Genomic DNA, 24,375 nt, shown 5'->3' with positions numbered 1-24,375 from the left:
GTTTTTTTTACTTCTCTTTTCGAGCCTTAACAACAACTCAGTGTTTTGCTGCCCATGGTCTTATTTGAAATTGGTTGTAAGTAGGGCGTGTCTTGCAAGAATCTAATGTTCTATGTCCCTGTGTTTTAAAAAGCTTTGCTGTATCGACACTAGTCTAGATGAAGTGTTATTATGAACCTATATGTCAAGATGAGTGAATATCTCCTTTAAGCACATTAGATAATGTTCCAAAACTGCATGAATTTTAAGTCCGTAGTACTTTTTGGCGTTTTGTTGGTGCTTTAAATGTTTCAGTACAGACGTATGATGGCAGATTAATCATAGTTGTATGGAATCCCCTATACTGATGCAGATTTTTGTGTTAAATTAACTCAATGCTGGTTAGATTTTTTAAAAACAAGATTGCACATTACATCACAAATTTACTTTGTCTCTGAAGTAATCTCTTTTAAACATTCCTCAGCTCTTCTGGAAAAAGTGAGAACTAATCTTAAAATCAAAAAATTGTGAAAGCAAGCATTTCATCTTCTTATTCATTCATGGAATCTAAATTATTTTTGCGTGGGAGCTCATGGTAGCTGGCTTAAAAATATTGGTCTTTGTTTGAAAAATGTATATGAATAATGAAAAATTTATTTTCAACAGATGTGTATTGTTGACATTGATAATATTAAAAAATAATTTCAGTCCTGGTTTGAGCTATACTGTAGTTCTTTTTCTATCTGTTAACACATAATATACTAAGTAGTAGTCTGTCATGATTATGAGGCGTTTTATCAATAATATATTCTTTTTTACACTTTAGAAGTAAATGAATATAAAAAACTAGCCATGTGCGCCCAACTACGTTGCACGTGTTAAAGTTGTCTGTGAAGGGCTCCCTGTTTAAACGCGGCTGCCAGTCATGAACTGGGCCCTTCGTCGCACAGCGTTATGATTTTTTTATAAGGGAAACAAAATTTAAAAAGAAAACCCTTGGATATTGATTCGATAGGAATGGCCCACTCGGAATCACTATCCGAATCGTAATTATGTGGTGGTGTAGGAGCATTTCTGTTTATGTCCGTTCACAGTCCATCTTGTTTTCACAACGCTGTCGTTTCCTCTCACAATGTCTTCTCAACCTTTCTCCAATCTCGCAGGTTGCTTTGTGGCAATCCAAAGAGTAAGGCAATATACACGGAGCAATGGTTATTAAAGGGGGACACATAGGTATCCAGGCTCTTTAAAGCATAAATAGAGATCACTTCACTGACACGTGAGCATGTACAACTGCGAGACGTGCAGCACTCGCTGGCTATAACGTAACAATAATAATTTGCGGAACATGCTGTTACGTTGTCATTCATTTTACCCACTGTCTTTCTTTCTTTCATATGTTACGTAGGCGCATACCTTTTATCTTCGGCAGTCTCGTTTTCTAACCAGGCCTCAGGAGCTAATCAGCGTAACACTGTCCACCATCCCTTTCGTTATTCCGGCACATTGTTGACATCCGTGAGTAACACCAACGTACTAAACTGGAAGGTTGTCTACACTGGATGCCCGTGACCTTCGATCCCTCAGGCGGCACTGCATTAAAAACCAACATCATTCTGTGAAGGATATTACCACGTGGGCTCAGGAATACTTCAGAAAACCATTGTCAGTTAACACAGTTTGTCGCTACATCTACAAGTGCAAGTTAAAACTCTACCATGCAAAGCGAAAGCCATATATCAACAACACCCAGAAATGCCGCTGGCTTCTCTGGGCCTGAGCTCATCTAAGATGGACTGACGCAAAGTGGAAAAGTGTGCTGTGCTCTGATGAGTCCACATTTCAAATTGTTTTTGGAAATCATGTATGTCGTGTCCTCCGGGCAAAGAGGAAAAGGACCATCTGGATTGTTATCAGCGCAAAGTTTAAAAGCCAGCATCTGTGATGGTATGGGGATTTGTTAGTGCCCATGGCTTGGGTAACTTGCACATCTATGAAGGCACCATTAATGCTGAAGGGTACATACAGGTTTTGGAGCAACATATGCTGCCATCCAAGCAACGTCTTTTTCAGGGATGTCCCTGCTTATTTCAGCAGGACAATGTGAAGCCACATTCTGCATGTGTTACAACAGCGTGGCTTCGTAGTAAACGAGTGCGGGTACTAAACTGGCCTGCCTGTAGTCCAGACCTGTATCCCATTGAAAATGTGTGGCGCATTATGAAGTGCAAAATATGACAGCGGAGACCCCGGACTGTTGAGCAACTGAAGCTGTACATCAAGCAAGAATGGGAAAGAATTCCACCTACACAGCTTCAACAATTAGTGTCCTCAGTTCCCAAACGCTTATTGAGTGTTGTTAAAAGGAAAGGTGAGAACACCGTGGTAAACATGCCCCTGTCCCAGCTTTTTTGGAACGTGTTGCAGGCATGAAATTCAAACTGAGTGAAGATTTGCAAAACAACAATAAAGTGTATCAGTTTGAACATTCGATATCTTGTCTTTGTAGTGTATCCAATTGAATATAAGTTGAAAAGGATTTGTAAATCATTGTATTCTGTTTTTATGTTTTACACAACGTCCCAACTTCATTGGAATTGGGGTTGTATAAGCAATATATTATACTTTATATTTTAAAATGACATATGAAATGGTATCTAAGTGAACTAAATACAACTTAATATATTTTTGAGCTGGTGTAATAAAGTGTAAAACCGACAAATCTCCACTGTTAATCAGCTTCACTAAACTGATTCTCATTGGTTAATTTGTATATAAAAAGCTCCGCATCTGCCTGTGCGTTACCTGCAAAAATGTAAATCTGTTGGACTTTAGCCAGAGAGTAGGTGTGAATTGATAAGAGTTTGCACAGTAAAGCAGAATACCATGCCTTTACCGTAGTGCATAATAATGTCTGTAAATGGGCATTTGGTCAGTGCTAGAGATAAGTTGATAGTAATCACTCCTAAGAGTGCTTTAAAGATTGCCCCTCACATTTTTATTATATAGTTGTGCTTGGAGGCACACACGTGAGATTTTGGGGAGTGAATGAAAACCCCTAAATGCTAGAGGGCTTGTGCATATTCACTTGAGTCTGTGTGTTAAAGAAACACACATCTTGTCTTCTCCATAGCCTGCAGGAAAATTTGAAATTGTCAAAGGTTTACTCCCCTGCACCCAAAAATTAATTCCTGTTAGGTTTCTTTGGAAATCACACGTGAAGGTACAATATTTGTATCTTAGTAGACAATTAAACTCTGGGACATGAAACATAGATGAGGGAGTGCAAGCTATGCAAAATGTAGGTTGCCCACGGGACATACCACTTACTGTGTGAATACTTAGGTCCATGAAATTTCAGTCAGTGACCCTCACAACCCTTTTGAAGAATGCCTGATCGTGTATTTCTCAGTGTGTTGTAAAAGAAGTGCCATACAAACATATGGTGATCAGGTATTGTTTTCAAACAACTCCCCCTGAGGTTACTTGCATATTGTCAGGTTACTTACTTGTTTGTTTTTTTCCTCTGGTTTCTATGGGGCCCAATGATGAGGCAAAACATTATTTACTTTTGTAAATGACCAAAAATTAAGAGGTAAATGTGCAATAAAATCTGACTAAAACGAGCATTATTGTGCTACATTTCTATTACTTTGTCCACCTACTGTAATATAAAAACAGAAATACCATATACAAATGGAGGTTTAACCTGCTAGAATTAAAATTACAAATTTAGCTTAAAAGTGTATCCTATCAGTGTGAACATAGACTCGCTGTCTCTTAGAATTGGTTTTCTTACATTTACATTAGCACCTTTTTTATGCACGAGGAGAGCTGGCAATTTTTCAGGGATTATACAAGGTTGTGAGTTTGTGGTATGCCTAGTTGATTATAGACATTGTTTAAAAATCTTTCTTGTACCTTCTTGTGGTAGTCTCTGAAGAGGACTATTGATTTCCTCTTGTAATTAAGGATGGATGGATGGGCAACTGAATGATCTCATGGATTTACACTGATATAGAAAGCGTTACTAACTTGGATCTCTAAAATTGTTTATACCAGTTGTGTATATAGAGACACTTTTAAAATATTGTTGCATTCTTATGATGTCCATGTCTTCAAACTGTGTGAAACAGATTGTCCATTTGAGTGATTGGGTTAATTAAGTGACAATCTTTTTCAGGTATCTGCTGTTGGTGCTGATGGATGCGGAGCGTGCTTGGAGTTATGCTATGCAGCTGAAGCAAGAGGCCAACACTGAGCCCCGAAAACGCTTCCACCTGCTGTCACGCTTGAGAAAAGCTGTTAAGCATGGTGAGGAACTGGAGCGCTTGTGTGAGAGTCAGCGTGTGGATGCCAAAACTAAGCTGGAGGCTCAGGTTGGTATCAAACTTGTTAGTCATTATTGTATGGTGGCTGGATGATATTTGATTACTCTTTTTTTTTTTTTTATAATATATACAGTATAACGTGTTTGGGTTTTGGCCTCGCATTCTATACAATACTATCAGGAATGATGACTTTTTTTTTTTTTTCTCTTTCACAATTTATGTTGCAACCTTGGAGAAGGGTATCACTGCAGCCAGGAGCCAAATGTTGAGTAGAAGGAATTACAGTTTTGAGTAGGAGGGGGTTTTCCACCTAAATGGCTTCTTATCTGATTGGTGGTGGTTTTTTTTTTTGTTTCTGTTGCCAAAGTGCCAATGTGACAGGAGTGAAGAATTGCATAAGAGTTGAAACAACTGCATCAACACCACAAATCAATCATGACGCAAATAATTCTATTTTATGAGTTCAAGTGACTTTATTGCCATACTAAATCAATACTACTCTATACTAATTGATTCATTAAATAATAGATTGCATAATTTGAGATTTGTAGACTAATGATAACAACTGACAATAAGACACAATTGTAACAGATGTATAAGTATGGTATATCATTCGGATCATCCACTAGAAGCAGGTCTGAGGGGAGGGGGACAGCACAGAGTTCAGTCCAGACTGCCAAAGGGTAGACGCTGTTGCAGAGCCTGGCAGAAGTGCTTTGAATGTTCCAATACCTTCTGCCAGATGTATGTAGGTCAAAGAGACTGTGGGAAGGATGTGAGCGATCCTTCACAATGCTACGGGCTTTGCGAGTACACCTCTTGATAGAAATGTCTTCAGTGGAGGGTAGAGAGGTCCCAGTGATCTTTTCTGCTGTGTACATTATCCGGTATATGACCTTGCAATCAGAGACACTGCAGTCCCCAAACCAGAAAGAAGGGGTTTATGTAAATCTGCTTTCACAAGATAAGGTTTGCCATAACTTGCATCTCTCAATCTTTTTTGGTATACTCAACTTTATTGTCCAGTTTAATTGGAATTCTCCACACTGGTGTTTGTAAAATTCAATCTTGGGGTGTGGTGTAATTTAAAGGTCTTGGTGTGGGTCTTAGGCTGGATGTTTTTGGTCTAGGCCTGTGTTTTACGAACACTCTTCTTGCTGTGTACTCTATCAGTTCTGTTTAAATTGTATATTTTCCCCCCAATATGTGTAGCATAAGTTGTGAAAACTTCAGAGAATTCATGACAAACATTTGTTGACAGCTTCATGTGTGACAAATTTTTATTTTGAAAACTTACTTGATTTGATCCCACCCGCCAAGTATGTCCCTATCCACTTGTCAGTGCTCCTCATACTCGACATTCGGCTCCTGATACATACTTGCAGTTGCAGCCTTATGCGAAAATCTTTTTTTTTTTTAACCACCTCAAGCAACACTCAAAACTCCAGAATGATAAAGCAAAAACAGAGTTTTAGACGTTTGTGCAAATTTATTAAAAATAAACTGAAATTTGATTCCAGGATTCAGGAGCCGTGAGGCTGCAGCACTAACCCCTACATCTCCGTGTCACTAACGCTAAGTTTCTTACTGAAATGTACCCCTTTAGACAAACTACTGATTGTGCCATCACCTGTAGACCCAGAATATGAAGCAACAATAAAGCAACAAAATCGAAGAAATTTTCTTGCTTAAATTCGATAATAAATGAAGGAATACATAAGACACGTTTGTAAAATGTTATCACTTATTTATTACCCTTTTTGATTTGTTTCTGGATGCATGATCATTATTTTATGCTTGGCTTAGATTAAAAAAAAAGGGAGATGATGAGATATGACTGAAAATATCAGTACAACATTAGTCATAGTGTTCAGCCTTACATTTAGGTATACAATGTGTGCGGGATAGTAATCCTAGTTGGGGAACGCAAAGGACCTTGATCTTGCACCCTCTATCCAATTTGACATTTCATACAGTGAAGAGATTATACTTTTTAAAAGTGTACTAACCATGCGCATAGTATCTCTGAAGTACTTCTTCTTCTTGTTTGGTATGTGTTGTCTTTATCTGTCATATTAGCCCTGGCCTCAGATAATGTTGTTTTTCTACAGTTAGCCTAAATTAATACCTTATGCTTAACCAGAGTATCCTTATGCTGTTGGTGTGTGTAAATATTATAGTACCTGCATATTCTAGCCTTTTAATTCGAGAACTTCTATATGTGCACTATTATAGTCGTTAGCAATTACTTGCATCTTGTCATTTTGTTGAACACATCTAATCCAATACAGAGTCACTGAGACTGGCAGCATTAAACACAATGCAGAAAACAACCATGAAAAGGAATGCTATCTGTTGCAGGGTGCACTCCTGTAAACACTGGACTGATTTATCATTGCAGTGTCACCAGTTAAAGGCATTGATTGTCTAGGGAGGAGAACAGCTGGTGTTGGCCAAAACCATCTTTTATTTCCCAAAGCTGTTCTTTCACTCAGACTAGAGATTACATTTTGTGCAACCTTATGTACTTTAGAAATCAAAGAAGAGAGTGGCCTCCATTACTAACATTTTAGAATGGTTTTGGTCAATTTGTGGAATTTCCTTTAAAGTTGGTGACTAGCTGACTGACTCCCTCATATTACTTTCTGACAGGCATACACATCTTACCTAACTGGGATGCTACAATTTGAGATGCAAGAATGGAAATCTGCCATGGAGGCCTTCAATAAGTGCAAGTAAGTATGCAGAATTCCCCAAGATCCTCTGACATTTAGCGTGCCACTTATCGATGGGTGTTCTCTATATACAGTGCATCCAAAAAGTATTCACAGTGCATCACATTTTCCACATTTTGTTATGTTACAACCTTATTCCAAAATGGATTAAATTCATTTTTTTCCTCAGAATTTTACACACAACACCCCATAATGGCAACGTGAAAAAAGTTTACTTGAGGTTTTTGCAAATTTATTAAAAATAAAAAAAACTGAGAAATCACATGTACATAAGTATTTACAGCCTTTGCTCAGTACTTTGTCGATGCACCTTTTGGCAGCAATTACAGCCTCAAGTCTTTTTGAATATGATGCCACAAGCTTGGCACACCTATCCTTGGCCAGTTTCGCCCATTCCTCTTTGCAGCACCTCTCAAGCACCATCAGGTTGGATGGGAAGCGTCGGTGCACAGCCATTTTAAGATCTCTCCAGAGATTTTCAATCAGATTCAAGTCTGGGCTCTGGATGGGCCACTCAAGGACATTCACAGAGTTGTCCTGAAGCCACTCCTTTGATATCTTGGCTGTGTGCTTAGGGTCGTTGTCCTGCTGAAAGATGAACCGTCACCCCAGTCTGAGGTCAAGAGCACTCTGGAGCAGGTTTTCATCCAGGATGTCTCTGTACATTGCTGCACTCATCTTTCCCTTTATCCTGACTAGTCTCCCAGTTCCTGCCGCTGAAAAACATCCCCGCAGCATGATGCTGCCACCACCATACTTCACTGTAGGGATGGTATTGGTCTGGTGATGAGCGGTGCCTGGTTTCCTCCAAACGTGTTGCCTGGCATTCACACCAAAGAGTTTAATCTTTGTCTCATCAGACCAGAGAATTTTGTTTCTCATGGTCTGAGAGTCCTTCAGGTGCCTTTTGGCAAACTACAGGCGGGCTGCCATGTGCCTTTTACTAAGGAGTGGCTTCCGTCTGGCCACTCTACCATACAGGCCTGATTGGTGGATTGCTGCAGAGATGATTGTCCTTCTGGAAGGTTCTCATCTGTCCACAGAGGACCTCTGGAGCTCTGACAGAGTGACCATCTGGTTCTTGGTCTCCTCCTTGACTAAGGCCCTTCTCCCCCGATCGCTCAGTTTAGATGGCCAGCAAGCTCTAGAAAGAGTCCTGGTGGTTTCGAACTTCTTCCACTGACGGATAATGGAGGCCACTGTGCTCGTTGGGACCTTCAAAGCAGCAGAAATTTTTCTGTAACCTTCCCCAGATTTGTGCCTTGAGACAATCCTGTCTCGGAGGTCTACAGACAATTCCTTTGACTTCATGCTTGGTTTTTTCTCTGACATGAACTGTCAACTGTGGGACCTTCTATAGACAGGTGTGTGCCTTTCTAAATCATGTCCAATCAACTGAATTTACCACAGGTGGACTCCAATTAAGCTGCAGAAACATCTCAAGGATGATCAGGGGAAACAGGATGCACCTGAGCTCAATTTTGAGCTTCATGACAAAGTTTGTGAATACTTATGTACATGTGCTTTCTCAATTTTTTTATTTTTAATAAATTTGCAAAAATCTCAAACTTTTTTCATGCTGTCATAATGGGGTGTTGTGTGTAGAATTCTGAGAAAAAAAATTAATTTAATCCATTTTGGAATAAGGCTGTAACATAACAAAATGTGGAAAAAGTGATGCGCTGTGAATACTTTCCGGATGCACTATATATTCTTGTTTTTATACAAATGGTTTAAACCTGGATATCAGCTTTTCAAGTTCGCTCAGCAGAAGTATGGCACAGAGATGGTATTGCATTATATAATGAAGCATAGGTAGGCCTTTGCTTTGTGGATGATTAAATCTCAGAAATGCAACTAGTGTCATTTTGCTTTTTTCGCAGAGAAAATAGGATTTCTCATCCTTGGGACATAGGTATTAGCTAAACATACAAGCTTTAATGAACTGAACTGTCTGCTTTCGTTTGTCAAATTACTTATTTTAAGCTGTATTTGAGGCATGCTTTCAAGATTTGTTAATTATGTTGGTATTGATAACCTGCTTCATACAAATAGGGTTGTCCACAGTACTAAAATTTCAAACTTCAATACAATACTAAGTATTGAAATTCAGTACCATTTTTGATATCTAATCAATTTACTTAAATGCATTTGATTGAGTTACTTTATATAATTTAATTCTTTATGCATTAAATCTTTACACTGATGAAAACAAATACAGTGGTACCTCAGTATACGTCCTTAATCCGTTCCAGATCCTTTGACTTATACCAAACGAATTTTTCCCATATGAAATAAAGGGAAAATGATTAATCTGTTCCCATGAAAAAAAATCCTGTTGTTATTGGCATATTATACATTGATGGGATTGTATAAAATAATTTAAACACTGCTTAATACTAAAATACATAAATACAAAAGCAATTGAATGAAATAAATGAAAATTTAACTTCACTTTTTAATAACGTCTTTGTTTTTCACAATCGTAGATACTGTCATTCTCGGCATACGGTATGCAGCAGCCAAGTCCGCATGCCACCTTCATACTTTTCAACAATCAATTCAAATTTACGCGATAAAACACAAAATCACGTGAAAATTCACAGAGAGTTTTAGCGCGTACTGATGCTCGTGGGCAGTCGTTGCTTTATCTCGAGAGAGGTAAACAAGGGTAGCGCGCGGGTTGTTCACTGAATGCTAGCAACTGGCGTACTGACGCTCATGGGCAGTCGTGGCTTTTTCTCGAGAGCAGTAAATAAGGGTAGCGCACTGTGTTCTAACAAGCGAGTTGTATTCCAAACAAAGGTCGTATACCAAGCAAAAGTTTTCAAGTCCAAACAGGACGTATACCAAGATGGACTTATTCCAAGAGGATGTATACCAAGGTACCACTGTAATTGAAATTCTAGTCATTAAATGCACAAACTTTTAAGTAGTGCAATCATTTGTAAAACCTAAGAGTAAAGCTATGTGAACAATAAAAGTTAACACGTTTTAATTTTGGTCAACAGTTTTTTCACATTCCTCAAATTACTATCATAGCTATACTGAGCAATGCTTTTCATGATGCATCTCTAAGGAAAATGCAAAACCTTGCTGCATTCATGCAGATCCTCTCAACCAGCCAAATCAAATCAACTTTCACTTAGTCACCACCCCACAATTCAGTTTCTACTGTAATATACAAAATATGCGAGCATGCATAGGAGTAATGCCAATGTTTATGCAATCAAGCACTGAAAAGTTTTAGCATGTTGAATTATATAGTAAATGTTTATAATATAATTTTTCAAAAAAAAATTATAAATGATTAAACTGCACATAAAAAAGTAATGCACTATAGTAGCACTCTTCACAGCCAGGGTTTAAAAGTCAAGGGTGTGGCAGAGCCATTGTGCTAAAGAGTGTTTCCCTGAGTGAACAGCGAAGAATAAAACTGACTCACAGGTAAAAATAATGGCATACCTCAGCTTTAATTAGGGCCCTATGGAATCTTTTTTATTTTTTCACAGATTCAGTTTTATTTTTTTGATTTATGGTTTTCACCATTTTATTTTTCCTTGATTCTGATTTTTTTTTTTATTTATTACTGTAAGTAGCAACAGCTACAACAAAACAAACCGATAATGAAATGGCACTTTACATTCCTTTTTAATGAAACAGCATACTAGCACAACTGAACCTTAATTTGCAGTTCCATTCATCAGGCAGGAGCCCAGATGCTCCACGATGCTGTATGCTGAGACTGCATTAGGACAGCCCTCCAGAATTGTAAGAGCTGTTACTAGTTTGATGCATCCTTCTGAGATGAAGGTTAACTTCACTTTTAGGGTCTAGGATATTTATTACAGCCTGAGTTGATGTGTTCTTGGCCAGAAAGAACTTTGTAGGTGTGAATATGTTCAGTGAGGCACCATACTGATTCGAACCGGCTGTTCCACCTGGTGTTTCCTGCCTTGAGGGTTCCTGGCAGGCTTCTTGAAGATGGCAGATTTTAACCACACTAAAGTATTTATAGTGCTGCCAGGTCTCTTCCACCAAACTGATGACATTAAACAAAGCAGGTTGAATGTACACGGTTAGGCATAGCCCCTTTTAAAACGTACTGGTATGCTTTCAGAGAGTATGATACATTATCTGTAACCACTGCTAAAATGTCATTAAGATTCAGCTGGTTGTTGTGAAGGAACTGAAGTGCTGCCTGTGAAAAGGTGGAAAAGTTGCAGCTCTCCATAAAGATAACATCTGTCAAAATGTAATGGTCTTCAGTACCTGTAATTTTAATGATATAAATTATTTATAATGACTCTTAAACCTTAAATGTTTACAGATTCAAAATGTGCATCATTACATCTGTAGCTTCATGTACTGCATATTAAAATAATTAAATACAAAGCAAAAGAAAGAGACCCGCTTTTAAGGGCTTTTTGCATCTATGGAGAAGTCTGCTCTTTCGCCCAGGTTTGTAGGTGGTGAGTTTATAACGGAAGAGTCAAATGTGGACCTTGCGTGCCTCATCACCGCGAGGCAAAACATTTATTAAATCCCTACACATCAACAACAACAACAACATTTATTTATATAGCACATTTTCATACATACAGTAGCTCAAAGTGCTTTACATATTAAAGAATAGAAAAATGAAAGACATAATTATAAAAAATAAATCAACATTAACATCGAAAAAGAGTAAGGTTCAATGGCCAGGGGGGACAGAAAAAACAAAAAAACTCCAGTCGGCTGGAAAAAAAATAAAATCTGTATTAATTCCAGACCATGATACCGCCCAGTCCACTCTGGGCATTCTACCTAACATAAATGAAACAGTCCTCTTTGGATTTAGGATTCTCACGGAAGGGCTTGATGATGATGATGGTCACGTAGACTTCTTCCTTTTAATCCGTCCATCATTGTTGGAGCATCATGAAGCTTTGAGTAGGTGGAGGTGGCGCAGGCCACCACCACAAAGAAACCGGAAAAAGAAACAGAAAAGAGAGTAGGGGTCAGTACCGGTTTTAGAGCCACCATGAATAGTTATTTTGAGGAAATTGAACATATAGAGTATCAGGATTAAGTTAAATTAAGATTAAAATGAAGTTATAAAAAGGCCATGTTAAAGTAGTGTAACACATCATTGTTAATTTTTAAAAGGGAACCCGTTAACAACCAGTGCCATTCACTAATAAAATTTTTCTACGGGAAAGACTGTTAGTACCGGCTAAATATAATTTCATTTTCGATTAGAACTGCCTACATAAAAGAATTACCATACACCCAAATGTTTACTCCCCTATTACTTTGTTGAGAACTATGTGGTCTCGGCTATCTGTGGTTTCATCAACTACAACATAAATTGTACTGCCATGAATCTTTCGAAGAACGGTGTCCATATGTTGTTCAAAAACATGGGGCAAATGAGTTTGACAACGACTGCTCATTTTTTGGCAGCGTGCCTCCTTGATTACAGTGCTTAATAAAGAAAGGGTGCATCTTCATCATTTTTTCGGTTGGTATGTCTGACTCACATGGCCACAAAGTCCTCCACAAACTGGTGTCTGGCATCTGACGATTTTGTTGTTTCCTCTGTTGTTACCTGAAAGCAAACACTTTTTGATCTTAATTTCTCCTTGTTCTTGAGATGGGTTTTAGATTTGACGTGGTCATTTCAATTATCTTTTTGTGGCCAGTCATTGGTATGCTAGCAAAACTTGCAGAAAAGTTGTCTAGGTTCTTAAAAGTTGCCGGGATATTGTTGTGGCCTTAATTTTGCATTTAAGCTTGTGTTTTAGTTTTTTCAACATAATTAGGGTATCTGATATTGCCCGCTTCGATATATTTCTGTCTCCATGCAGCTAGCTAATTCACGTTCCTTTAACGAGAAAACAAACAGAAACACACGCACAAACAGAGAGGCATGACTGAATTTCTACAAAGAATTGCGTTTGCTTGAAAACCAACCATTTAATGCATTAATTCTGTGATTCTGTCTGTGTTTTCTGCATCGTGGAAATGATAGGGCCCTATTTAATGCATTAAACATCTAACTGACTACAAAACAATTTTAACCTATTGAAAGAAATAAACATCACATCCCTACTTCAAATGCAACAGTTTACAGGCTTTTTTTAAATTCAGAAATAAGATACAAATTTTTAGTATTGACTTGCAATGTTGGTCATTTACGTTTTTGGCTAAATTAGTTGTGTTTGCCCCTTTAGTTGGTATTGTGTGGTAACAGTTCTTTGTTGTATCTTGTGGTTTTCCATCCTCATTTGGCACAACGCTGAAGTAGTTTCCAGACACCACACAGCTGCCCTTTTTACCAGTTAAGCCATGGGTGTTGAACCCAGTCCTGGAGGGCCGCAGTGGCTGCAGGTTTTCATTCTAACCATCTTTTTCATTAGTGACCAGGTTTTGCTGCTAATTAACTTCTTTTGCCTCAATTTTAATTAACTTGGCTCAGTCCCCTTTCTTGTTTCGTTTTTTTCCTTAATTAGCAGCCAAATAATAATGAGAAACAAAACAAGCTGCCACATGACCAGCTCACCTGTGCCCATCACAGGATATCTGAAATTAAAGAAAGGTGAAGGTCTCAGTAAGGCTAATCTCTCAGGTCACCAAAACATTTTGACGGTGCTATGGCAGAATGAGAGCAGCAGCAAGCCATGGAATTAAATAATGAATAATTAACAGCAAGAATCGGCTTCTTATTAAGAAAGTGATTGGAGTGAAATTGGTTGGAGTTTGCAGCCCCAATTTAGCTGTTCATCTGTTGGCTTGTTTCATGTCTATTTGGCTGTCATTTAATGAAGAAAAGAATCAATTGAGAGAACTGAATCTTTAAAAACAGAGCTAGTAAAATGAAGGGAAAAATAAGTTAATTAGCAGTAAAAACTGGTCACTGATTAGGAAAAGGGTTAGAATGAAAACCTGCAGCCACTTCGGCCCTCCAGGCCTGGAGTTCGACACCCTGAGTTAAGCGATCAGATGACGACACTGGTGCTAGGGAAGTTGGCATCTTATTTACACCAGTAAGGGCATGGGAATGAGGCTACATCTCTAGCCATGCCCATTGGTATAGCCTACAATGCTCAATTGTCAAAAGCCTGAGATAACTGGTAGTGCCTTTGAAATATAGTCTATAGAATCAATGCCATGACAAATGAGTATGAAAAATAAAATTATTACGTTACAATTGATATTTTTATAAACCTAATGCAAACTATCCTTGAAGTTTACCAGTAAATTCTCAAGATTAGTGCATGATAAGTAAAGCTGGTTCAAAGATTTTCAGTTTATTGCTCAGTAATTTTTTTGACTGGTGTATGTGAGAGTAAAGCCTAAAACCTTAAGTTCTCCTTTATATTGCACTAATGTTTATGCAAGTGAACTGATCATAGGAAGCTCAGATGCTTTAACAAAAATGTTCTTGCTCAGATGTTTAGCAGAACGTTTTCTTAGGTTAACCCTTTTTTTTATTTTATTTATTAATTACATCAAAAGAAGACAGGCAGTATGATGCAGGAGTATTGGTGGTAAAGTGATCTTCTTTGAGAGTTGGTGTTCTTTATAAATGCACAGCATATATTTATACCACTTCTTCTGGGCTATTAAAAGGGTCTAGCTGAATGTGTAAATCTGAGGACATTGGTTTGGGCTCTGGTAAATGCTGCTTAGCTGGGGTAGTAAAACTAGTTATTGGAACATCCCATGATGGTTTTCTAATTATAAATGTGATAGAAACCCAGACTAAGCACATAATATGATTGCCCCTTTCTGTTTTTAGGACAATCTATGAGAAGCTGGCAAGTGCCTTTACAGAGGAGCAGGCTTCCTTGTATAGGCAACGTGTAGAAGAGATCTCTCCAAACATTCGCTACTGTGCCTATAACATTGGTAAGAGTGATCTAATCACTTGGAGCATCATTGACATTTTTTTATCAGTCTGTCTTTTACACCCATTTTATTCTGGTCAGGATTTGCAGTAAGGGTAATGTATACGAAGAGAAGCCATTTCTGTCAGGGAATTGGTCCATCATGGGGCTTGTGTTCATTGGATTAATAATACATTACACAATGAGCATCATCTGGGAATGCCATAGGTTAATTAGTAAGTATTGGGCAACAACAATAATAATAATGAAGTAGCTTAAAATGTAATACATGTACATGAAAATCTAATATACAAAGGTCAATATGTGCTTGTCTGGTATACATATTTACACCATTTAATTTTAGAAAATTTTGCACAGATTCCCCATTTGTTAAAGGGAGCACCATAGGCTATGTTTTGTTGGTGCCCTCGGGTGCAGCACTTGGTATCACCGCTACTCTTAAGATGAAAAATTGTGACATAATAAGTTTGGAATTGTTGCAACATCCTGTAAAGAATAAAAGTCAAAGAACCAGACATGACAAGGAGGACCTTGACTTTTGAGGACATCAATACAGTATTTACTGAAAAGTCATCATTAAAATATTGCAATCTTGATTTTCGTTGTGCAGTTGGCAATTTCTAACTCCCCTGCAGCATGTTGGTCAGTTGCTGTGAATGCTGTCCACCTCAGGAACTGCTTACCTCAGCACTGGCCTTGTGCTCAAGAGCCCACAGACACACCACTGCCCCAATACACATTTCTGGGCTGAAAACTTGTTAGTGTCAATGCCTACACTTAGAGATATTTATGCAAAATATTTTCTGTCTGTTCATTTTGTAGGTGATCAGAATGCTATCAATGATTTGAAGCAGATGAGGCTGAGTGCTGTAGGAAGTGTGGGCATTGCAGAAAAACTTGAGGTCTGTTTGGTGCTGCCAGATACTTGGTAGGAATTCAAGGCTCCTTTCTCCATCATTACAGAAAATAAAATGATTTCTCTAAACTGTATCTGGCAGATGCTGATTGCGCAGACTCGTGCAAAGCAGGCTGCCACTATGAGTGAGGTGGAGTGGAGAGGCCGCACCATTCCAGTCAAGATTGATAAAGTGAGGATCTTCCTTTTGGGTCTCAATGACAATGAAGCTGCCATTGCTGAGGTAAGATGTATCCAAACTGATGCTGGTGCAAAGTGTTGGAATTTGGGTTCTGAGTGGTGTCTAAGTTACCTTGTCCTGGTTTTTTAAAATTGTGTAATGAATTTTAATGTGATATGTGTTTACCTAAGCTAGTGGTGCTATGATTCTAGTTTCTGTTCCTGTCTGGCCTTTCATTAAAATTATATGACACTGTTGTGCATGTGTGGTGTGGTCCTTTCAGATCTTTTACCTCAGTTAGTCCTATAGATCCCATAAAGTGTCCGGTTAAGTGGGCGCAGTTGCATGCATGCATGCATGCCAGTCTTCCACACCCACCTGCAATAGCCTTGTCACTATATGGATGACAGTCCTGGCATGGAATTCTGCCCCTCCCACTTGGGCTACGCAGACCGGTTGCCCTAGTGTATGAGCAGGGCGTTGTTGCATGCCACACCTGTTTCTTGCAACCATAGAGTGGCAGCCTTCTCTCTGAGTAATGTCAATAACCAGTGATAGAATCCAATCCAAACTCGTTGGGTGGGATTCCTTTTATGTGTCTGGTGGGCCTCGGTGCACTTAAAGAAAAATGTGTGGAATGTGTGTGACTGCCTAGTGAGCAGCTTCAATTTCTGAGCTTTTCACCCACTGTGGTTACCATGCAGCATAGCCCTAACTGTCTGCCTACTGGCAGAGATTCCCATGACTCCCCCCACCCCCCAAACACTATTCATATTGCGCAGGGTTGCTGGAGGCCATTAAGAACCTGAACTTGCAACATGATTGTGACCCCGTCTTGATTCTTGACTGATTAGCAGAGTAGAACAAAGACTATGAATGAACCTGATTGTTTTTTGTCTAACAGGCTGCCAACGAGGAGACCAAGGAGCGCCTGTATGAGTCTCTGCTTAGCGAATGCAGAGACACCATCCAGACTGTACGCGAAGAGCTGAAGGCAGAATCGGTGTGTAATGAAATGGACAATGCTTATATATGCTGCTGTGTCCTGGGGTGGTGCCATGTCCATAGAGAATAATGGCATGCTGCTGACTTCTCCACTGACCCATAATCTTCATTTTTGGCTTACAGAAACTGCGAGAGAGGGCATCTGACAGTGACACAGGGAAGGTGTCTAACTTGCAGTACCTGCATAGGTATGTTTTAACTTTTTACACTGTGCCACAACAGCCATGAGAAAGTGGAGTCCACATCTTTTTTTTTTTTTTTTGTCTTATCTGTAGCTATCTGACCTACATCAAGCTGGGGACTGTTGTTAAACGCTACGAGAGCATGGCAAGGGTGCTGCAACCCAAACTGCAGGAGCCACAGCAGGATGAAAATAAACGAGGCCCTCGGCCCCAGGACTTAATCCGCCTCTATGACATCATACTGCAGGTATGTCCAAACGTATTGTGGTACAGTGCCTTGGAAAGGTAATTGGTGCCCTTGAAGGTCATTAATATTCTCTGCATTTCAAAGATACATAAGCATATTCATCCAATAATTATTTTTATTAGCAACCTAACAATGATAAGTTTGTTTTTAAAGCCAAATTAAATAAATTGTCAAAAGCATGCAGCGTTTTTTAAAATGTGGGCCCATGGTGTTGCTGGCAATGTGTAAGGCGGGATCAAGCCCGGGTAAAACGCGTGCCGATAGAAAGCTCTCAGTCCAAAAGTTTGTTTTAAAGTATTTAGTGCAAATTCAAAGCAAATAATCCACACAAGAATAAAGAAGAAAGTTTTGTTACACACGTAGAATAAAAGGTCAAAAATTAGAAAAAATGCATCTTCTCTAAACTTAGCTTTTCTTATCAAACTTTGGTCGTTTCTATACTTAAAGATGCTTTACATCTTCAGTACGCTTTAAACATATGGCACTGCACATTGCCTTGTTACTTGACACGTAAGGCATGGTTTAAAACCATGTGACAAGGCAGGTCACTAATGTATAGTCAGAGAGGCTAGAAATAATTGGAATATACCAATTCTATTCAACTTATGGGGATTGTAGGAACCTCCCATAGACTATGCACTAATATTTAGGCAAACATTTATATAACTTAAATAACTAGCAAATGGCTCTTACACATGGAATAAGTTGTTTGATTTGAAAATTCTAGGAGCTGAAAGTGATAGTTTTGAGGGATATGAAGACCTTGGGTTTCAAGAAGGCTAGAACAAGCTACCCTTTTTTTCTTCTCTCTGATTCTCACTTTTTTTGTGGAGAAAAGTGTCTTTTAGTTTTTCAGTTTGCTAAAATTTGAGCTGAGCCTCAGAACAAAAGTGAGTCAGTGTGTTTAAAGCCCTATTCGGACAGGATTGGTTTTACACCAGGAGGTACCCAAGGGCCGATTGTCACTCCAAAGAACATTTTTATTAAAATTTTGTTTTTCTTTATGATTAATTTACTTGGAGGGGAAGGGGGACTCCATGAGGTTCTTTGTTTTGGTTTATGGGACCTTCGAAAATACAGTAGTTTGAGAAGCACCAGTCAAAAGTATTTAAAAGCACTTCTTGTTTGGGAGTATTTAAACCCTACACATCAGTGTTTTCGTAGGACCTCCCTTTGCCACAATAACAGCCTTAAGTCTGAGCCAGCTTTGCACAGCAGTGAGATTGTCCCATTTTTCTTGGCTGATTTCCTACAGATGGTACCTCTAGACTGCAGTTTTCAAAGAGTGCCATAGAATCTCAGTGGTGTTGAGATCAAGACCTTGTAGGCCATTGTAAGACAGTATTCATTTGTTTGTTCAGTCATTTATTTGTTTTTGAGCTACTCCATTGTCACCTTGGCCTTGTGCTTGTGACCATTCTCTTGCTTTAAGATGAACCTTCTCCCAAGGGTGAGTTTCTCAGCTGACTACAGCAGGGTCTTTTCCAGTATTTGCCTATATTTTGTTTAATGTATGGTTGGTGTTTTTTTTTAAGGCATGGACAGTACTGAGCCATATATAGCACTTAGACATTTGGCCAAAAAGCTCTTAACTTGGTCTCATCAGACCACAAAACGTTTTCTCATATTGTAGCTGGGTCCCACTTGGGTGTTGTGGTGACCTCCAAATGTACATTTTATGGATGATGACATAATGGCTTCTTTCTTGCAAACCCTCTCAAATAGGCTGCTCTTATGGAGAGCTTTTAATGTTATAAAAATATACACATGTACCCCAATTTGACAGCTGACTTCTGTAATTCCTTCAAAAGTGATGGCTGGCAGCCTTGATAATGGTCTGTGTTGCTTAGGAACAAATTTTTGATAGTTGGCCTTCTTTACACAGCGACTACGTGGTGTGATACTCCAACTTCCTGAAGAGAGAGATTTTTGATTAAGTTTTTCTCAAATTATTTGTATCACTTTGTTTCTCACTTCTGTAGTCTGCTCTTTGGGCTTCATTTTTGCAGTGGGATTACAGCCTGGCTAATGACCTCTACAATGAATGATTTTTATATCAAGAAAATTATACTTTTATTCTAATTTCTCACTGGTAGAAAATACTCATTTACATCCATATGAGAGGCAGATGTGTCTAGTTTGGGAACACTTTGCAACATTTAGAGGATTTGAATATTTGTGCAAGCAGCATTTTCTAGTTCTTGTTTTTTAGCAATCTAAATTTGATAGATTATTTATTAAAACGCTTACGTTGTCACAGATATTCCTCCAGTAAGTACTTATATATACTCGGCAAAAAAAGAAACGTCCTCTGACTTTCAACTGTTTTTACTTTCAGTAAACTTAATGTGTAAAATATTTGTATGAACACTAAAAGAGTCAACACCATAAGACATAAACTAAAAATGTTTCACAGTGTGTCCATGAATGAAGGGAGGCTCAAAATCAAAAGTACCAGTCAGTATCTGGTGTGGCCACCAGCTGCTTGCAGTGCATCTCCTCCTCATGGACTGGACCAGATTTGTCAGTTCTTACTGTGAGATGTTACCCCACTCTTCCACCAAGGCACCTGCAAGTTTCTGGACATTTCTGGGGGGAATGGCCCTAGCCATCGATCCAAATCGATCCCGCTCCAGGGTACAGGCCTCGGTGTAACGCTCATTCCTTCGACGATAAACACGAATCCGTCCATCACCCCTGGTGAGACAAAACCGTGACTCATCAGTGAAGAGCACTTTTTGCCACTCCTGTCTGGTCCAGTGAAGGTGGGTTTGTGCCCATAGGCGGCGTTGTTGCTGGTGATGTCTGGTAAGGACCTGCCTTACAACAGGCCTACAAGCCCTCAGTCCAGCCTCTCTCAGCCTATTGCGGACAGTCTGAGCACTGATGGAGGGATTGCGTGTTCCTGGTGTGACTCGGGCAGTAGTTGTGGCCATCCTGTACCGGTCACGCAGGTGTGATCGTACCGATCCTGTGCAGGTGTTGTTACACGTGGTCTTCTACTGCGAGAATGATCAGCTGTCCTTCCTGTCTCCCTGTAGCGCTGTCTTAGGCGTCTCACAGTGCGGACATGGCAATTTATTGCCCTAGCCACATCAGCAGTCCTCATGCCTCCCTGCAGCATGACTAATGCACATTCACGCAGATGAGCAGGGACCCTGGGCATCTTTCTTTGGGTGTTTTTCACAGTCGGTAGACAAGTCTCTTTAGTGTCCTGCGTTTTAGAACTGTGACCTTAAATGCCTACTTTCTGTAAGCTGTTAAGGTCTTAATGACCATTCCACAGGTGCATGTTAATTAATTGATTATGGTTAATTGAACATGCATGGAAAACATTGTTTAAACCCTTTACAATGAAGATCTGTAAAGTTATTTGGATTTTTAAAACATTATTGTTGAAATACACAGTCCTGAAAAGGGACGCTTTTTTTGCTGAGTGTATATATATATATATATATATATATATATATATATATCTCTCTTGAAATCCAGACAATGGTGATGACTTTCAAGGGGACTGAACTCTTTTGCAAGGCACTGTCCTTTTCCTCACATTTGAATTGTGTTCTTTTTATCAGAGCCTTGCTGAGTTGCCGCAGCTCTTGGGAGTGGAGGATGATCAAAATTTTCAGAAAGAAGTATCACTCAAAATTCTGGTGTACAAGGCTTGTCGGTAAGTTATTCTGAGCAGCAGCCTGGTCTTAGATGGTTGTTGTGATAATATAAGGGGCAGTGGTGACCAGGTAAATGTAACCAACACAAGGCGGTGTTGTTCTCTAGGTGCTTTTTCATTGCTCAGTCCTATGTAATGGTGAAAAAGTGGAGTGAAGCACTGGTTTTGTATGAGCGAGTTCTAAAGTATGCCCAGGAAGTTCAGGCCTCCGCTTCAGGCAACACTCTCAAGGTAAATCCTTTTTCCCTTGCTTCATTTTCTATCCAGTCTGGTTCCAGATGTCTGCTACTTTTGAAAATATTGCCTTCTCATTTCTTTTTCTTCCCTTCCTGCTCCAGATTTCTTTCACTTTTTAAAACATGGTTCACTCACTTCCTTTTCTATTGTCCTTGGTCAAGATCTCCGGCTCTGTCTTTTTTATATTTCTCTTCTGTTTTTGTATCTGTAGGACCTTCCAGATGTACAGGAGCTCATATCTAAAGTGAATGCCGAGAAATACTCTTTACAAGCTGCTGCCATTCTGGGTGAGAATTTGTTGAAAATCGCAAGTTTGATAGTCATGATTACCTTCTAATGACTTATTTAGCTCTGAAGGCTTTCTATACAAATTGTAATGTTTTATTTTTCCCCACAATATGATGTTTGATGTGTGTGTGTGTTTTTTTTTTTTTAAAATATAAAGACACTGATGATGCTGCTGAGGTGCCGTTGCTGACACAGGTTAAAGACACAAAGGTAAAGTCCTGTTCTTGGCATTGTCTTAGCTTGGGGTCTTAGAAGGGTTATGTTTACCTGAGTCAACATTACTTCTCACTTCCCTACAGCCCCTGTGTGACCGTCTGGATGTGTTCCGCCTGGACCCCACCCTCCTCGGGAAACAACCTAATCTTGTGCCATTTCCACCAGACTTTCAGCCTGTTCCCTGTAAGCCGCTCTTTTTTGATCTGGCCTTGAATCATGTCACCTTTCCACCACTTGATGACAAGGTGGAACAAAAAGGAAAGGGTGGAGTAACTGGCTTCATCAAGGGCTTCTTTGGCTTTGGAAGCTAAAATCCCAGTGGCCTTTGACCTCCAAGGATGATAGAGCAGCTCTTGTGCACTGGAACACTTATTTCTTTGGACTGAGTGCAGTGCTGATTCTTTTCCTTTCCCGTTTTTGCCATCATGAATTACCAGACATGGAAAATTAAACCACATTTAACCTTTATAGTAGTTTGGACCAGAAGCTTACATTTGTGTACATATCCTGCCCTTGGAGCTGCTGTGTGTTTGATTGAAATTCACTGTCCAGTTAACCTCAAAACGGTTCACTTAACCATTTCTAATGATGAAGAGAGTGAGAAACAAATGGCTCTGTGAGATGTTTCCAATGCATTCCTTTGTAAGGACCTCTCAGAATGGTGGCCAGAAAGTTTTGTCTCCATATCCAGATCGCTGTATTTGCCCTGATCTTTATCCAGTTTCCCGCCCTCTGTTGTAATCACAATGCAATAAGTTGTCACTTTTTAAAAAGGGGAGTGAAAGTATGATGGGTATGGGTTTAAAGTTCAGGACATTTGATCTCTGGGTGGGTCGAGGAAAACTCTCTTTTGACGCTAAATAAATTAATTTAACTGTACTGTAATGCTTATTTCTGTAATAACTTCAGAGATGTGTGTGTGGTATTTGGTGATATAAAACTAACTTTGTGAGTGTGGTTATGTGCATTATTGAGCGCGTAGATGGAATGAAGCAGAGGCAGTTGCTGTCTTGAACCCAATGTTATTACTCTCTTGACCAAGAATTTTGGATTACATGAATACAAGACAGTTACACTAAAAAGAAATAGTACCTGAAATGGCTTGCCAGGTTAGTCATTGGATAGATGGTAGGTTTGGTTACATTTGAAATTTGTTTAAATTGAAATTAATAGGAATCATTCCCATCAATGCCACCACACCGAATGACTTGATTTGTTCAGTGCAGCTACCAGCCCTAGCATCTGCTAAATCTTTCATTTGTATGTTTATGATCCAGTTTTGTAATGATTAAGTAATGCTGTGATACTATAGTTAATATGGATTGTTAAAGTTTGTATTGTCAGAATTAAGGATGAAACAAGAATCTGATACTTTGGTAGCTAAACCGATAGAAAAGTTCTGAAAACCCAATGATACTAGCTTTTCTATAGTATCTGTACTGAGTCCTGAGTGAAAGTCAGTACTACACTCAACACGTGACTGTAAATGGATGTCACAGTAATGCCTGAAGAAAATGTGAGTAAAAACTACGAATAAAAAGGGCTCACAGTGGTGACAGTGATGAATACAGCACTGCATCCACACAGGTCAAGAGAAGGAAAACCACTGAAATTGAATTTCACCACCTGATGGCAGGATTTGGGGAGTCATGCTTATGTAAATAAAAAAAAAAATAATATTTGACCCTTTAGCCCATTATGGAGCTAGTTCAGAAATAGCTTTGGGCGTGCTTTTAAAAGAGTGAGGTTATGTGACCGATCAGGTGCGAGTTTTAATTGCTGATTTTGCTGTGTTCCGAAGTTGTTGGAGGCGACAAAATCATGGCAAGGTGAATTTCTTTTTAATACCATGTCTTGCACAGGCCCTAAAAAGGAACCGTGTATTTGCATTCCTTCTCTGCTTGGATTAAAACACATTTACAGTTTTCCATTTACACAGACCTCCATTTTGAAACCAGTTTATATAATACAGTACAGAGTCACTGGGACTGTGCAAAATGGAAGTACTAACAGCAGATGCAGCAAGTAAATATCAAGACAAGTTTCAGGCAAAGTGGCTATTGGGCTTGTGTGCAATGCTGATAAAATGAGCTGCTCCATTGGTTCATATCAAAATAATAAAAATGTATTTAGTGCTTCAAAGCACAGCGATTCTGTCAGTTAGCTGGATGTGCGAAACGGCATGCTTAGCTTTGCAAAGTACAAGCATGCAAACTCTTAAATTTGCATTATTTTTCGGTATTGAAGCCAAGTTAATGTTCAGGAGTATAACCCCAAAAATGTCACAGAAAGCAGTGAAAGCACATATGTCATATCTTTGAAAGGTTTATTGACAAATGTAATGCAGTCTAGCAGTTCATGTTCTAATTCTGGGTTAGTATGCACACTCGGCTACAGCAAAGTCGTTTCGGTCTTATGAGATACTTTAGAAACAGCACAACAAAGGGCGTACAGGAGTTCTGAAACAATCCATTCATGTTGAAACAATAAGTTTGATTTCACACAGGAATT

At 39.1% G+C, this 24,375-nt stretch overlaps 1 protein-coding gene across 1 annotated transcript in view; it reads left to right on the top strand.

Annotated features, from left to right (window-relative positions):
• The window catches only part of srp68 (signal recognition particle 68), a 28,936-nt gene extending 6,115 nt beyond the window's left edge, over positions 1-22,821 (top strand). Inside the window, exons 4-16 of the mRNA XM_039739604.1 lie at positions 4,163-4,358; positions 6,963-7,045; positions 14,832-14,941; positions 15,763-15,842; positions 15,939-16,079; positions 16,921-17,019; positions 17,145-17,209; positions 17,297-17,450; positions 21,029-21,123; positions 21,231-21,354; positions 21,572-21,647; positions 21,806-21,858; positions 21,948-22,821. Coding sequence (XP_039595538.1) covers positions 4,163-4,358; positions 6,963-7,045; positions 14,832-14,941; positions 15,763-15,842; positions 15,939-16,079; positions 16,921-17,019; positions 17,145-17,209; positions 17,297-17,450; positions 21,029-21,123; positions 21,231-21,354; positions 21,572-21,647; positions 21,806-21,858; positions 21,948-22,175 — 1,504 coding nt within the window. The 3' untranslated portion in view covers positions 22,176-22,821. The remainder of the gene's footprint in view (positions 1-4,162; positions 4,359-6,962; positions 7,046-14,831; positions 14,942-15,762; positions 15,843-15,938; positions 16,080-16,920; positions 17,020-17,144; positions 17,210-17,296; positions 17,451-21,028; positions 21,124-21,230; positions 21,355-21,571; positions 21,648-21,805; positions 21,859-21,947) is intronic.
• The last annotated feature ends 1,554 nt before the right edge of the window (positions 22,822-24,375 follow it).

This window comes from Polypterus senegalus, chromosome 17, assembly GCF_016835505.1.
Source record: "Polypterus senegalus isolate Bchr_013 chromosome 17, ASM1683550v1, whole genome shotgun sequence".
Lineage (NCBI taxonomy): Eukaryota > Metazoa > Chordata > Cladistia > Polypteriformes > Polypteridae > Polypterus > Polypterus senegalus.
The sequence above is the reverse complement of the archived record's forward strand: the minus strand, read 5'-3'. Positions and strand labels throughout refer to the sequence as shown.